Here is a 16,908-nt window from a genome sequence, read left to right on the forward strand (position 1 = left end):
GATGTAATTAATGGTCCTTCCAGCACAAAGGAGTACAGTTAGGCTTAGAAGTCAACTATGCAGCTTCAGGTAGTTTTCAAAAAGCAGCAGGACACATAAAGGGGAATATTTCCCATACAAAAAATACTTCAATAATTTTAATAACAAAATTTGCTCTTGCCAGATTTGTTCTGGGTCTGTTTGTGAGGCATTTGAGTAACCTCTTTTTCTCTCTTATACTTTAGATCTAGCTAACCTACTAATGCTGCTGTAAATAGTGAATTCATGCTATTAATCAATTCATATCTTTTATTTAGATAGATAGATAGATAGATAGATAGATAGATAGATAGATAGATAGATAGATAGATAGATAGATAGATAGATAGATAGATAGATAGATAGATAGATAGATAGATAGATAGATAGATAGATAGATAGATAGATACTTTATTAATTCCAAGGAGAAATTCACATACTCCAGCAGCAGCATACTGATACAAAAAAAAAAACCAATATTAAATTAAAGAGTAATAAAAATGTAGGTAAAAACAGACAATAACTTAGAATAATGTTAACGTTTACCCCCCCGGGTGGAATTGAAGAGTCCCATAGTTTGGGGGAGGAACGACCTCCTCAGTCTGTCAGTGGAGCAGGACAGTGACAGCAATCTGTCGCTGAAGCTGCTCCTCTGTCTAGAGATGACACTGTTTAGTGGATGCAGTGGATTCTCCATAATTGATAGGAGCCTGCTGAGCGCCCGTCGCTCTGCCACTCATGTCAAACTGTCCAGCTCCATGCCTACAATAGAGCCTACCTTCCTCACCAGTTTATCCAGGTGTGAGGTGTCCTTCTTCTTAATGCTGCCTCCCCAGCACACCACCGCGTAGAAGAGGGCGCTAGCCAGAGCCGGATTTATATGAAAAGAGGCCCTAGGCTATTCCACTTATGAGGCCCTTTCACCTTCCATTTTTAAGTTTGTAAATTACATGAGAGATAATAAAATACATCATTACTGTGATATATATCAATATGTTAAATGAAACATGTTGTGATTGGTACTAACCTGTGTGGAAAATTAACGCGTTGATCTTAACCAATACATTTTTATGTTTGTTTATTAGTCATATGCGTAGAATTTCTCCTTATTTTCGGTTCAGTGTTTTAGTGTTCACTGTTTTTAGAATAGTGTATTTTAATTTTGCTAACAATTTGAATGTAGGCCCCTCTTGATCTTGAGGCCCTAGGCTGAAGCCTAGTTAGCCTATAGGAAAATCCTGCCCTGGCGCTAGCCACAACCGTCTGGTAGAACATCTGAAGCATCTTATTGCAGATGTTGAAGGACGCCAACCTTCTAAGGAAGTATAGCCGGCTCTGTCCTCTCTTGCACAGAAAATCAGTATTGGCAGTCCAGTCCAATTTATCATCCAGCTGCACTCCCACGTATTTATAGGTCTGTACCCTCTGCACACAGTCACCTCTGATGATCACGGGGTCCAAGAGGGGCCTGGGCCTCCTAAAATACACCACCAGTTCCTTGGTTTTGCTGGTGTTCAGGTGTAGGTGGTTTGAGTCTCACCATTTGACAAAGTCCTTGATGAGGTTCCTATACTCCTCCTCCTGCCCACTCCTGATGCAGCCCATGATAGCAGTATCATCAGCGAACTTTTGCACGTGGCAGGACTCCGAGTTGTATTGGAAGTCCAATGTATATAGGCTGAACAGGACCGGAGAAAGTACAGTCCCCTGCGGCGCTCCTGTGTTGCTGACCACAATGTCAGACCTGCAGTTCCCGAGATTTAATATTCTGGTGTCAGGACAGGACATTTGCAGAATACACTGTCTACATATTCTCCTTCCACTTGTCTTGTTCTGTATCATCTTGTAATCAACCTTCTTTTCTTATATTGCTTTGTACCATAATGTTTATGCTTTTAAAACACTTTAGAGTAATGCACAGTCTAAATAGTGCCATATAAACACTCGAAAAAAAAACATCAAATTATGACATGCTATAAAAACTCTGAATATCACACATAAAACAATAGAAAAATGAAAAATGGCAAACTAAGTTTTGCTACAGTTTTAGAAAGGGTTTTTTCCCAACTTTGAAACTTTATTTCCCATTTTATTAAGAGTATTGGAAACATAACAGCACAAAACAAATCAAATAAATGGTGTGTTTCAGCTCCAGATTCCAGCTCCCATTGTCTTTAAAACCAGCAGAATTGGGTAAACAATTCATGAGCTTGAAATGACGCCAAATCCTTTCTGAGCTACACATGTACTTAGGCACTGAGTGAATGCCAGGCCAAACAGCTGCCCAGTCTTCCCGCTGTCACCACACTACACAGTAAACCTCTGCCAAGATGTAGCAGCAGGAAGAGAGCACTATACATTGAAATGACATTTTGATGTCATTTATAAAACAGCATCTCTTTGCTTCTGTGTATGCCTGCTTCTTTGTTTCAGAAGCATATTTGCCTTTAAATATATGTGGCATTTTACAAGATCTTTAATATCATATATAATCAGCTACAAAAATGCATCCCTTGTGTATTTTTAAGGCTGTCGAGTCTACACATTCTCCTTGTGTCTATACCAATTTGACAACAGGTACTATACAACAACAACAACATTTATTTATATAGCACATTTTCATACAAATAATGTAGCTCAAAGTGCTTTACATGATGAAGAAAGAGAAAAAAAGACAAAATAAGAATTAAAATAAGAGAACACTAATTAACATAGAATAAAAGTAAGGTCTGATGGCCAGGGAAGACAGAAAAAACAACAAAACTCCAGATGGCTGGAGTAAAAATAAAATCTGCAGGGGTTCCAGGCCATGAGACTGCTCAGCCCCCTCCAGGCAATCTACCTAACATAAATGACATCAATCAGTCCTCATTGTATTCTGGGTTCTCATGGAAGTACTTGATGATGATGGTCACGTGGACTTCTGGTCTTTAATCCATCAATGTAGGGACATCACGGTGCTTTGATTAGGTGGTGGTGGTGGTGCAGATCGCCACCACAGAAAACAGGAAAAAGAACAGAAGAGAGAGTAGGGGTTAGTACGGATTTTGGAGCCACCATGAATAATAATGATAATTAATTGAATATACAGAGCATCAGGATTAAACTAAAATGAAGCTATGAGAAATCCATGTTAAAGTAATGTGTTTTCAGCAGTGTTTTAAAGTGCTCTATTGTATTAGCCTGGCGAATTCCTATTGTTAAGCTATTCCAGATTTTAGGTGCATAACAGCAGAAGGCCGCCTCACCAATTCTTTTAAGTTTTAAGTTAAGCTCTTGGAATTCTAACCAGACACTCATTTGAAGATCTAAGGTTACGATTTGGAGTGTAAGGTGTCAGACATTCCGAAATATAAGATGGAGCGAGATTATTTAAGGCTTTATAAACCATAAGCAGTATTTTAAAGTCAATTCTGAATGACACAGGTAACCAGTGTAGTGACATCAAAACTGGGGTGATGTGCTGGAATTTTCTAGCAGCTGCATTCTGTATTAGTTGCAATTGATTGATGTCTTTTTTGGGTAGTCCTGAGAGGAGTGTGTTACAGTAATCTAGTCGACTGAAAACATAAGCGTGAACTAATTTCTCAGCATCTTTCAGTGATATAAGAGGTCTAACTTTTGCTATATTTCTTAAAGTGAAAAAATTCTGTCCTAGTGATCTGATTAATATGTGATTTAAAATTGAGGTCACAGTCAACAGTTACCCCTAAGTTCTTTACCACCGTCTTGACTTTTAATCCTAATGCATCAAATTTATTTCTAATAACCTCATTATATCCATTATTGCCAATCACTAAAATTTCAGTTTTCTCTTTATTTAGTTTGAGAAATTACTACTCATCCATTCAGAAACACAAGTAAGACATTGTGTTAGTGAAACAACAGAGTCGGGGTCATCAGGTACTATTGATAAGTACAGTCGCGTGTCATCAGCATAGGTGTGGTAGCTCACGTTATGCCCTGAGAAAATCTGACCTAATGGAAGCATGTAAATCGAAAAGAGCAGTGGACCCAGGATAGAGCCTTGTGGAACACCATATAGAATATCATGTGTCATTGAAGTATAATTACCACAACAATCAAAGAATTTTCTACCTGCCAGGTAGGACTCCAACCAATTTAAGACACTACCAGAGAGGCCCACCCACTGACTATTTCTAAGCGATTTCTAAGAATATTGTGATCAATGGTATCAAATGCGGCACTCAGATCTAAGAGGATGAGAACAGATAAACGGCCTCTGTCTGCACTTACCCGCAAGTCATTTACTACTTTAACGAGTGCAGTTTCTGTACTATGATTTGTTCAGACACCGACTGAAACTTATCAAGAATAGCATGTTTATTAAGGTGGTCATTTAGCTGCATAATGACTGCCTGCTCTAGAATTTTACTTAAGAAAGGCAAGTTAGAGATAGGTTTAAAATTTTCAAAAGCAGAGGAGTCAAGATTATTTTTCTTAAGTAGGGGTTTAACTACAGCAGTCTTAAGACAGTCTGGGAAGACCCCCGTATCTAATGACAAGTTTACTATGTCAAGAATACTGTCAATTAGCGCACCCGATACTTCTTTGAAAAAACTTGTTGGGTCAAGGACGCAGGTAGAGGGTCTCAGTTGAGAAATTATTTTATATAAATCAGGTAAATCTATCCTGGTGAAAGAATTTTATATGTTTATAATGGAGTACTGGGGCTTAAGAGGATCAGTGTTAGGGAGATGTACTATATTGTTTCTAATATCATTCATTTTTTGAGTAAAAAATACAGCAAAAGCCTCACAAGTTTCACTGAAAGTATTTTGGAGGCATTCCTTTGAGTTACCTGGGTTTGGCAGACGATCAATCGTAGAGAATAAGACTCTGGGATTACTAGCATTGTTATTTATAATTCTAGAGAAATAGCAGCGCCTCTCAAGACAGACTATGTTGTTGTATTCTATTATTTTAACCTTCAATATCTCATAGTGGATGGTTAGTTTAGTTTTTCTCCATTTACACTCAGCTCTCCGGCATGTTCTCTTTAAATCAGACACTCTTTGGTTCTTCCATGGTATAACAATGCTAGAAGATTTTTTAACTGTGTTTTCAGGTGCGACTATGTCAGCATCAGCTCTCACCTTAGTATTCAAATTTTCCACCTTACTATTTACATTATCCTCGCTTTTGTAGTTAGCACTACAAACAGACTGGTTGCTTAGAATGTTTGTAAATTTTGAAGCTGCTGATGAATCAAAGAAGCGTTTTTTAACAATATGCTTCTCGTGAATATTTTCTATCATTATTTTTATATTAAATAGTAAAAGAAAATGGTCTGATAGACCAATATCAACAATCTGCTTCACATCAACTTTTAGTCCTTTAGTTATTACTAAGTCGAACGTATGACCTGCTTTATGTGTAGGCTGACTAAATTAGGTTCATAAATTCTTTTACTTTCGGATCACACTGATTATCGATATGAAAGTTAAAGTCACCAGCTATTAGGAACGTGTCATAGTTCGTAATTATAATTGATACCAAGTCTGAGAATTCCTCAAAGAAAGACGCATTGTATTTAGGAGGTCTATACACAGATAATACTAGAAACTGAGAAACTTCATGAATAACAACAGCAAGATACTGACATCTTTACACTTTAACCAGTTCGAGTAAATGTTTGCTAAACCACCGCCTTTCTTACCTTGGCGATCTGCATGAGCAAAGCTGTAATTCAGAGGTGCAGATTTGATTAAAACAGCCGCACCATCAGAGCTAAGTCATGTTTCACTTAGTGCAATAAAATCAATTTTCCTATCACTAATAAGATCGTTGATGGAAAACATCTTATTGGTTAAAGCTCTAACATTTAATAAAGGCATATTTAATGTTTCAGAAGAGCAGAGCTGAATTGTATGTGCGTTATGGGTATTCGAGATATTATAGTTATAGTTATTTTTATTAGCGCCGCTCTGTGCGTATTTTTTATTTAATCTATAAACTGTTTTTATAGTTTTAATACATTGTTCATCTAGAGGTGCAATTGCAGTTAAATTATTCGTATTTATGCCGCACTGCCTAGATTTTTTACATGCCTTGAGGTTAGTTATTATAGTAATGCAGTGCACTTTTGAGGAAGATTTTGTTAAAGAATTATCACGTCCTAGGAAAGCATTGTGGAAAGGGTTAGGAGTAGAAACAACAACAACATTTATTTATATAGCACATTTTCATACAAAAAGTAGCTCAAAGTGCTTTACATAATGAAGAAAAGAAAAATAAAAGACAAAATAAGAAATTAAAATAAGACAACATTAGTTAACATAGAAAAAGTGTAAGGTCTGATGGCCAGGGGGGACAGCAAAAACAAAAAAAAAACTCCAAACTCCAGGCAGCTGGAGAAAAATAAAATCTGCAGGGGTTTCAGGACACAAGACCGCCCAGTCCCCTCTGGGCATTCTACCTAACATAAATGAAATACAGTAATCCCTCACTTATCGCGGGAGATAGGTTCCAAGGCCGACCGCGATAACTGAATTTCCGCGAAGTAGGGACACCATATTTATTTAATTATTTAACGTGTATTTGGACGTTTTTAAATCCTCCTTGTATTGTTTACAACCCACCCTTTACTCTATTAATAACAGGGACAACTGCTAAGCAATATGAAATCGGTAGATAAGTTTACACTTACTGTATAGCGAAGTACACGTAGCTATATATGACGTGATGAATATGCTGCGCAGTAAAAATGATGACGATGAAAGTGATGATCCCCTGAATGCAGTATAAAGAGCACGTTAATGTTGAATGAGTGAGATGAGATGAGACTTCCTGGTTAATGCAGCACTGCGTCGCTGAGCCAATCAGCAGCACACAGGAACTTAACTGCGTGCTCTGATTGGGTAGCTTCTCAGCCATCCGCCAATAGCATCTCTTGTATGAAATCAACTGGGCAAACCAACTGAGGAAGCAACTATCAGAAGTAAAAAGACTAATTGTCCGCAGAAACCCGCGAAGAAGCGAAAAATCTGTGTTATATATTTAGATATGCTTACATATAAAATCCGCAAAGTCGTGAATCCGCGAAAAGTGAACCGCGAAGTGGCGAGGGATTACTGTAGTCCTCTTTGTAATTAGGGTTCTCAAGGGAGGACTTGATGATGATTGGTCATGCAGACTTCTGGCTTTTAATCCATCACTGTTGGAACTGTTGGAACATTACGGTGCTTAAAAGGACACCGGAAAAGGAAGCAGAAGAGAGTGAAGGGGTTAGTACAGATTTTAGAGCCACCATGAATAGTTATTGTAATGAATTGGATATACAGAGTATCAGGATTTAAATTACAGTGAAGTTATGAGAAGGCCATGTTAAAATAATGTGTCACATATACAGAGAGTCAAGAAAGACGAATTACCTTAACGATGTTTTCGGAGAGGACCAGGGCGCCGAATCTATTTGGATGCAGACCATCCCGCTTGAAGAAAAGTGGCCTCTCCCAGAAGAGGTCCCAACTGTCTACGAACCCGTTGTTTTGACTCTCGCAGAAGCCTTTCAGCCAGATGTTTAATCCCAGCAGACGACTGTAATACTTGTTCGAACTTCTAACGAGAGGTATGAGACCCAAAATGATGATTCTTGCAGCCGGGGTCCTCTCCTTTGTGGCTCTGATTAGTGCTGTGAAGTTCACCTTGAGAATCTCCGACTGTCGGTATCTAACATCGTTTATCCTGGCGTGTTTTACAATGGATCCCACTGCCTGTTCTTGTGCCTCTCGAAGACTGTCGGCGCACGTCTCATAACATCTCGGACACAAGCACCGGGAAAACAAGAGACAAAAGATTTCTGATTAGGGTATGAGATGTTTAGGTTTCATACGATTGAATCTCCAATCACAAACACATCACCCGGGGTTGAAGGCAAACTGGGAGTGCGGAGAGGGTTGAACCGGTTCTGGGTGGAGATGCTTGCCTGTGCTGATGGAGGTGTTGTAGCCTTAAACCCCCGCCTGCATAGCTGAAACAAGCCGAGGTCTTCATCGTTGATGACGACGAAGCACGGGGGTAAAGCACACTTGGCCTTGGAGGTGAATGGCACAACATTTTTCCAGCAGATGAGCCTTCAAATCCCTCAGGTACAGGAGTCTGGACAGGAGTTTCTGGATCTGGATGTCGTTAGCCTGGAGTTCTTCAACAATGCGGTTCATCTCACTGTCGGCCATTGTCTGCTTCTGCTTTGTGCCCTAGGAAAGATGTAACATCTTGCCTAAAGAAGAGGCCTGAGTTGCCTCGAAAGCTTGCATATTGTAATCTTTCTAGTTAGCCAATAAAAGGTGTCATTTTGCTTGGCTTTTCTCTACATTCATAATGGCTAACACGGTACAACACCCTAGTGCCCTAGGAAAGAATGAGAAGTTTCCTGACTTCACTGGTGACTCTGAAAGGGGCCCTGCATTAGTGACTTGCACACATGAGTATACACTGCAATTAGCTGGCATCTAATTCATTGCTAGATCCTGCATTGTGTGTCATACTGCTCAGATTTTCAGCAGCTCTCGTTATGACCTAAACAGGCTCAGAAAATTGATGAATGGGTAGATATTTTTAAATACAGGTAACAGTTTAAACATAATATTGCTGAAATGATTATTAAAATGACAGAAAACATTAAAGTGCTAATATTCCAAATGAAATTCATTGCTATCATTTTTTCAATTTTGCAGCCAGGAAACAATATATGGGCGGCTGTCCCAAACCTTGCTATGGCTCTTGGTCGTGTTTGTGACAGTATTATCAATGAAACTTATTAGAAATATCTGGAACATGTGCTCTTTCAGTTGGCGTTATTTCTCCAAAACAGTACTGAACTATAAGGGGGACCTCAAATACACACTGTTAACTGCAGTACCACATCAATGGCTTCCATGTTCATAGCAATTACTAGCCCATGACATGGGGAATCTATTTTTCATCTTGTACTTAATTATGCAAACTGTAACACAAGCTGTGGGGTATTCTAATATAAAGTTTGTGAGAAAAGTCAAAATTAAAACAAAGAAACACACCGTAAAAGTAATGAAGCAGTGTTGTTCATATTGAGGGAAAACTGAGCAGGAGCAGCAGATCATTGGACTGGGTTTCTAAATATTGTAGATATTCTGTTAAAGAGTCTTAAGAAAGGTTTGTTTTTGTTAAACTAAAATTTACTGTAAGCTAAACTGATTAGGAAGCAAAACAGTGTGTTAGGATCCAAGAGTGAAGAGGGATTAAAAAGAAGATACTGAAGTAGCATGGTAGGAAAATGACTAATGGTGAACACAAGAGAGACATCTGTAAGATTATAAATGAAAACAAAAGAGTAATAAGCACTGAAGAGGTGAGTGCTTGGCCATGTTTCATGCACAATAATGATCTTCAGAGGAATTGCCTTCAGAACATGCATTGACTCATAAAAGATAAAACAAAGCAGGAATATCTAACGGTCATGAGCAAAAAGTATGCGGGGTGCCGATGATGTAGTAATCTTAAGGTTGGACTGTCAGCAGACATGTTGTTACAGAGGTCATAGGGATCTTCTGTTTTTTGGCTGACATACTGAATAAGAAAGCAGAATACACACAGCATTTACTGCAGTAATAGCAAGAGTGAGCATAGAAGAAGTTTCATCATTTGGTCTCCATTGTAACTTCTAAAGGAGTGCAAAGTTTACTGTGAGTGGAACAGAAAATCAAGCTGGAAAAGACTGGGACAAGGACAATTAGATAGATGATATGAATTTTGCACTGCAAAGTTGCATGATAATATTAAACTTGAATATTGATTTTATACTTATGGTTTGTATATAAAAATCTTAAAGATAGTAAAAGGGCACGATGACACATTCACTTCAGCCTTTTTAGTAAGCATTTACTGTGTCATGGTATGTTGCGATAATTTAAAAGTTAGAACAATCTGTCCTTTTTTTACTGGATTGTAGGAACAGAGGTGTGACAAGTTGTCCACAATACTTGCATCTCAGTAATATTTTCTGTCCTAGAAATATACAGAGAAGAAAGGACCAATGAAGGAAGACACAGCTTTGTTTGCTTAGAGTTTACCAAATAAAAGAAATTTGTGTAGCATTTGGATTACAGAATGCAGTACATCTGGTAAAACAGGAGAAAGAATGCAAGATTCCTTCAGGTTAAGCCCAGCAAGAAACTACAAATTTTAGAGGGCAGTCCAAAATCTACTATGGAAATTTTATAGTAGCAGACTAATGGCCCTGAAGTGTTTTTGGATAGTCCATGAATTGTCTCATAAGTAATCCCACGGGGAGGTTTAAAGATGGCTTCCTACAAGTACAGGTAAAATTCCATTACAACGAACTGCCAGGGACCTAAAAAATATTTCGTTGTAATGAGATTCTGTATTTGTTGCTATCGTGCTTTCTTTAACTTGTGTCCAGGCGTTTGCAGTCATTTCAATAGCTTCTTTCACGTTAATTTTAATCTTCTCCTGTCTACAAGTTATGCTGACGAGAATTTTTCTCAGCATTTCCTTGCGATAATACACTTTCAGGGTGCGAATGATGCCCAAATCCAATGGCTGAAGCACTGCTGTGCATTTGGGTGGGAGGAATTCAACACAAACATCATCAGAAGTATGCGGAAGCATGTTGTGGGCATCACAGTTATCAATCAGAAGCCGAATCATCCTTTTCTTCTTCTTCATATTGTGAGGTTTCTGAACTCTTTCGGGATCCCCCCCACCCAACAGGAACATCACACTGAAGTGCATCCCAAAGCACGATTGCCTCGTCTGTGTAAGATTGTTTGTCCGTTGCCGGGGCAGGGCAACAGTAGGCTCACAGTGGTGGTGTGCCACAGAAGTGAATCCTCAAAGATCGGGGTCGCGCTATAAGTCCCTGTCTTACACCCCAAAACACAAAGCTGAGTGTCAGTACTATAGCAAAATCAGCTTTATTCAGCATGAAACAGGAACAGCAGGGATATTTATTGTAACAGGATCTGCCACTCTCCTATAAACAGACACAGCAGTCAGACAGGGTTGCGACCAGGTTAGGGCCATGTAATCCTGTACCCTGCATTTACAATGTTCGTTGCATCACCCATCAAGATCTTTTGTCTTTGCTTCAGTGAAGAGCCACAGCAAAGCTGTGAGCCTGCTTTTGCTCTGGCAACGGATACACAGTCTTCCACAGTCTTCGCTCGCCTACCCCCCCGGCGTTTTGAACCTGTGCCCGCTGGTCAGCCGTAGTTTCAGACGCGCGTTGTAGGAGTTTGCGTTGTTCTGAACCCGTGCTTGCCCTGCTTCTGCGGTTTGAGACGCGCGTTGTAGGCGTATATCCGTCAGTTGAGCTCGTTCGGTTTGAACCCGTGCCTGTTTTGCCTCCGCAGTTTCAGACGGTGGATAGGAAGTAAAGAACGCATTGTATGGTAAATCCCAAAGATTTATTGGAATATCTCTTTATATACAATATTTGTAGTAAAGATGGTTTGTTGTCCTTGAATGATTTTTCCTTGGTATTGGAGTATTTATAACTTTAAGTTTAATGTCAGATGAACGCCGAACTCATGAGAAGGCTACATAAAGTTGTCCATGTCCAAATACGCATTCAGAGAGGTATATGCCAACTTTGTCCATGGTCTGTGCTTGGGATTTGTTGATTGTCATGGCAAATGCAGGTTTACTGTGAAATTGGCGTCGCCCAAGTATAAATGGCAATTCAAGGGCAGAACTTGTAAGGTCAATTCTAGGAATTAAAACAGTATTGTCAGTATGTGATCCTGTAAGTATTTTTGCTTCAATAGCATTGTTTGTCATGGTGTTGATGACTAAACGTGTACCGTTGCATAAACCCTGTTTAGTATTAAGGTTTCTTAATAGCATGACAATTGTTCCGATTTTAAGGTTAAGATTGTGTTGTGGCAATCCGGCTGGGTTAATAGTGTTCAGATATTGTAAAGGGAAATTAAGATGTTCAATGTCGTCTTCAGAATCAATTTTGTCAGTACTTAGAAAGAGGCGGCTTTCTCCAGGAAGTAATGCAATGACTTGGTTATTTATGTGATCAACATCAATATTCTTTGGACATAATATAGCCCGTCGTGTTAACAGTGGTATCTGGTCTATTGTTTTGGAGGCGTGAGTACAACTCCATTAGTTCTTCCTTGTTTAGCGTTAGTAATATGGATAATGGATTGCACTTACTGTTAATACGTAGCGTTTTCTGTAGTTAAATTGTTAAAAATGTATGACTGTAATGTGATGATTAACTTATACTGTATAGTCTTCACGTGTGAGGATGACGAACCTTTAATACGGAGTGTTCGTTTATTCTTATTACCCATCAGGTGTTGTGCCTGTGTCTTGTGTGGTTGCACTGTTAATATTGTATAACTGTAATGTGATTCAAATATGTTGTGGAGTCTGTATTTGTGGGGTTTCTGTACTATATCGTGTTTTTGCTTGCGGGTTATTAGAGGTGCGTGGATCATGCATGTGTAGTGTGTTTGCGTACTGTCTGGCGCTTTCCGTACTCCAATTGATTTGTGACCCCTTCTGGACTCCGTAGTCTGTCCCGTTTTACTCTGGGGTGGCGTATTATGTCGGGTTTGATTTGTGAACCTTTCTCGACTCCGTATTCTGTCCCGTTTTACACTGGGGTTGGGCGCTGACTCCTGTTGTTTGTGTGGTTATGTCGTTCGTAGTCTCCATGGAGTCCATAGTCTGTGGGGGGGTTTGTGTGGCACACCAAGCAGCACATTATTCTTAACTTTACTCAGCAGTAGTGGCATGCACAATATGGCGGTGACGCCTGCGCCCTTACTACGCATTAGTGCCACTCACAATATGGCGGCAACGCATGCGCCTTCCGTATTATGTCAGGTTTCACCATGCTGTGTAGGCACCTTTGCCTTTCGTACTTTCCCGCGCCTTCCGACGCGCGATGTAGTTGCCTGCACTTTCCTGGTCTGCCTCCGCTGTGTGGTGTGGACTTTTAACTGTCGTTATTTCCGCCTTTATATTCTGTCCCTCGCTGTGCATGTGTTTCGTGCCTAGGTTTTTTTTGAAGCTGTTGCATTCCAGTTTTCATCATCTGTAACCTGCTCTCCATGTGTTTGGCCCCGTTCTTTAACCTCTTTATGACGTTTTACTTTGTTTCCTACTCTGTCTTTTATTTCTGACCTCGCTTTATCCTGCTTGCGGCATGTCAGACGGTTCGTAGTCTCTCCCGTTTTGCTCTGGGGCTGGGGGGGGGGGGGGGCTTTGTGTGGCGCCTGCGCACATTCGTAGTCTCTCCCGTTTCACTCTGGGGAGGGGGCTTTGTGTGGCGCCTGCGCACTATGTCTCCTGCGTCCACAGGCAGGTCCCTGCATCCATATCCGGTTTACCATTCTCGTTTAGTAATATGGATGATGAGTGTTTTATGGGGTCCTTTGTCTTCCTTCTTAGAATGGCCATTCAGATGATAGGTGAAGATCAATGGATTCACCTATGCCCCGTCTGGTCAGTTAAGACAAAAGAACGTCGCAGACTGGAAATGGGTTATCATTTGTTTAAATGCATTGATAGAGGACACCTCAAAAATGAGGACAACTACAATAAGCACAGTTAAAACACAATGTGTTTTTTTCATTTACCATCTCTGTCCTGGGTGTGACGTTATGCTGCATCCAGGCCTGCAGGTGGTCTTCCAGCTTGCAGGGAAAACTTGGGGTCACAGTTTGTGAATTCTGACCACAGACTTGTTTTTGTTACTCGGAAGATCCTGCTTAGGTCCAGTAGGCTACCACCACTAGAAGACTGGGGCTGGAACTGGCCAGATTCCAAGATCAGGGTGTTTCTTATAAATTTGCATGCAGTTTGTGTCAGGAACTTGCAGACATAGGTATGACTGCCAATCCTAATGTTATATGGGAGTCCTTCCATGACAAGACCCTGAAAGTTGCTGACGGCTGTGTTGGTATTGCCAGTGTTCCCAGAAGGAGGTGTTTCATCTCGTAGGTCACCCTGGATATCATCGAGCGCACGACTTGATGGCAACTTTGGTCTGTACTGGAACTGAGAAGGACAGCTGTGAGGAGTCGAGGGGGCAGATAAGAAGGCATTTGTTAAAGGAATTTGTGAGCAGGTGACACACCAGTTATGATCTTGTGACCCACATCCTGTTTACAGAAGGATCAAAGCACTGCACACATCCAAATCTGTTCCTCGGAGAGTCGCACTCAGGGCGGGTGTTGGAACATTCCATACGGAAGACACTGCAGTCGTGACCTGCTGGGCTGGCAAGGTTCTTGAGGCTGATTCTCCAATTAGCTGTGAACCACCCAATCTCACTGAGGGTGATCCAGCTCACAGGATCCTCATTGTTGAGGACCTGAGTGGCTGGACCAGGCCAAAGGGACTCCCACGTAACACCTGACTGCAGCAGAAAGGGTGCAACTGGACCATGTGTCTGCCTGGTGGGTTGACAACTGGGATCCCGAACTGTTTCATCATGTGGTGGGTACAGCAACACGCTTTACCCCATTGCATGCTCCCCAACCTGACCTGACCTGACCTGACCTGAGGCTGTTCTCCAGTTCTTGCTATCTATGCCATTTGTGACTGATCGGGAATGCTCAGGAAGTCTAGGAAAAGGACAGAGCTTGTGGATTTTGTCCCACTAATGTTATAAACAGTAGTTTTTCAACACAAGCTTTTAAATTATGCCTGCTGATATGTGGCCATATGGATGATAATTATTTTTAGTTAGCAATTTGGTCTTTAAAACTGACTTCTGTTAGATTGTAATTGAAATCCTTTGTACCAGGTGAACTTTTATATTCTGAGGAGCCGGAAAGCATGGTTTTTCCTCTTCAGTATTCCACTTTTGGGGTTTTAAGTACTTTTTCTTTTTTTAAAGTTAATTTTCATCTTTATTATATTTATAATGATGAAAGATTATGGGGTTTTAAGTACTTTTTCTTTTTTTAAAATTAATTTTCATCTTTATTATATTTATAATAATGGAAGATTATAATTTGAGTTTTTTCAGAACACTCAGATATTGAGAAAAAAAAATGACAAATATTTCCTTTGGTTATAAATATAAATATCAGTTCATTATTATTTTTTCTTCTTCTAGTTATGAAATTATAAATGTCATGTTTTATTTATATATAGTATATTTAATTGAAATTCTTTGAATCTGTTGTGTTTTAATTTTATCATATTTATGTAACAGTAAAACAAGCTAAATCTATATAATTGTGTATTTTTACAGGATATATATCTTTTAAGTCACTGTAAAATATTTGGACTGTGCATAGTGTAATTTTGTATTATTATTATTATGTATTTTCTGTAACTTAAATTTGAATAGTTAGGATTAACTTCTGTCATATCTCTATTACTCAAGTGAACTTTAGAGACCAAGGTACCTTGGCAGTTTGACATCAGGGCGTTATGTCAGTGCTTCTCAACGTTCACTCTTCTGTCACTCTTGCTTGTAATTGATCTCATTGTTTTATTAGCTAACCCATTTTTTCCTTTTATTTTACATTTTGAAATGTTCAGTAGTGTCAGATTTACACTTATAGAAAATTAAGACTTGTTTGCATTTTTTCTGTGTCTTAAAAAACTGACTTTGTTCTGTTTTTAATTCACCTTTTCTGTGGAGTTTTTGCTTTCTTAATTGCATCTGAATACTGAAGATTAATGATGAGCAAAGCAGACACCAAAGCAAATGAGTCTGAAAGGCAAAACTTCTTCAGAGTTAACCACTTGTGTGTTTATTAGTAAATAATTGTCTAAATAGAAGAACAGTAAGAATTTAAAAAAATATTTGAAAGGAAAACAAATGAATTCTTACCCATCTAACATGTGTAAATTCCTGCATCATTGAGTAAAAATATAGCATAGCCAAAAAAAGTGTAGAAAGTGCTTAATTAAGTCAAATTAAGAGAAGAAGCGGATGGGACAAAAACCTGCAGCCACAGGGGGGCCCCCAGGGTGGATTGTTGAGAACAACTGCAATGTACTACAAGCACAAAGTCACTTACAATGGCATTAGCACATTTAAGTTTGAATTAGTTCATTCTTCTTATTAAAAATAGGTGAATAAAGATAAGTAATAAACAAATACAAATGTACAGTAGCATATTATTTGTGTGCACTTTGTTTCATAAAAATGTGTAAATACTCATGTACAAAATCTTACCGACAATGTGCTGTATCGTGCAGTGTGTGTCAAACCAAATGCAGCCTGTCTGCAGTATTCTCCAAGGCCTTATTGCTCTCTGTGTTTTTGTCCCTTTCTATAGATTTTGATCCTAGCTTGAGTATGATGGCTGGCATTACTCCTATGAGCTCAATTATGCCTGGATTGGGAATCGTTCCCCCTTCAGTCTCACAGGATATTCCGGTTGTGAAAGAGATCATCCACTGTAAAAGCTGCACTCTTTTTCCTCCTAACCCAAGTAAGGATGATATTCTCAATTGTGTCTATCTTGTGCATGTTCTTTTGGAATCAGCTAGTATGCTATTTTCTACTGTCACCAATTTAAAACACAAATGGGCATTTAAATCCAACCATCAGAAGTAGATCGCTTTCTTCACATTTTATAGCTCTTTCACAAATCATACCAGGCTTAATGCTTCCTAAATTTTACATCCTGTATGTCTAAGAGGTATAACTAAGTGTTATCTCTGTGATGTCTCCAAGATTATCTACTAAAGACTTTCCACTATTATCTAACTTGTGACTTTTTATTATTCACTTCAAATAATTCCATCTTAAATGTGAGTTTAACCCTGCATTCCAGTATATTTAAATGCACTCAACAGAACTCTTTCAAATTTCTTACAAAAGTTTCAATTCTTAAATTGATTTCTTTTACAACAACAACAACAACATTTATTTATATA

At 39.2% G+C, this 16,908-nt stretch overlaps 1 protein-coding gene across 1 annotated transcript in view; it reads left to right on the plus strand.

Annotated features, from left to right (window-relative positions):
- Positions 1–16,908, plus strand: part of enox2 (ecto-NOX disulfide-thiol exchanger 2) — a 587,323-nt gene that overhangs the window by 376,261 nt on the left and 194,154 nt on the right. Inside the window, exon 4 of the mRNA XM_051935340.1 lies at positions 16,305–16,460. Within this exon, the coding sequence (XP_051791300.1) occupies positions 16,305–16,460 (156 nt within the window). The remainder of the gene's footprint in view (positions 1–16,304; positions 16,461–16,908) is intronic.

This window comes from Erpetoichthys calabaricus, chromosome 12, assembly GCF_900747795.2.
Source record: "Erpetoichthys calabaricus chromosome 12, fErpCal1.3, whole genome shotgun sequence".
In the NCBI taxonomy this organism is placed as follows: Eukaryota; Metazoa; Chordata; class Cladistia; order Polypteriformes; family Polypteridae; genus Erpetoichthys; species Erpetoichthys calabaricus.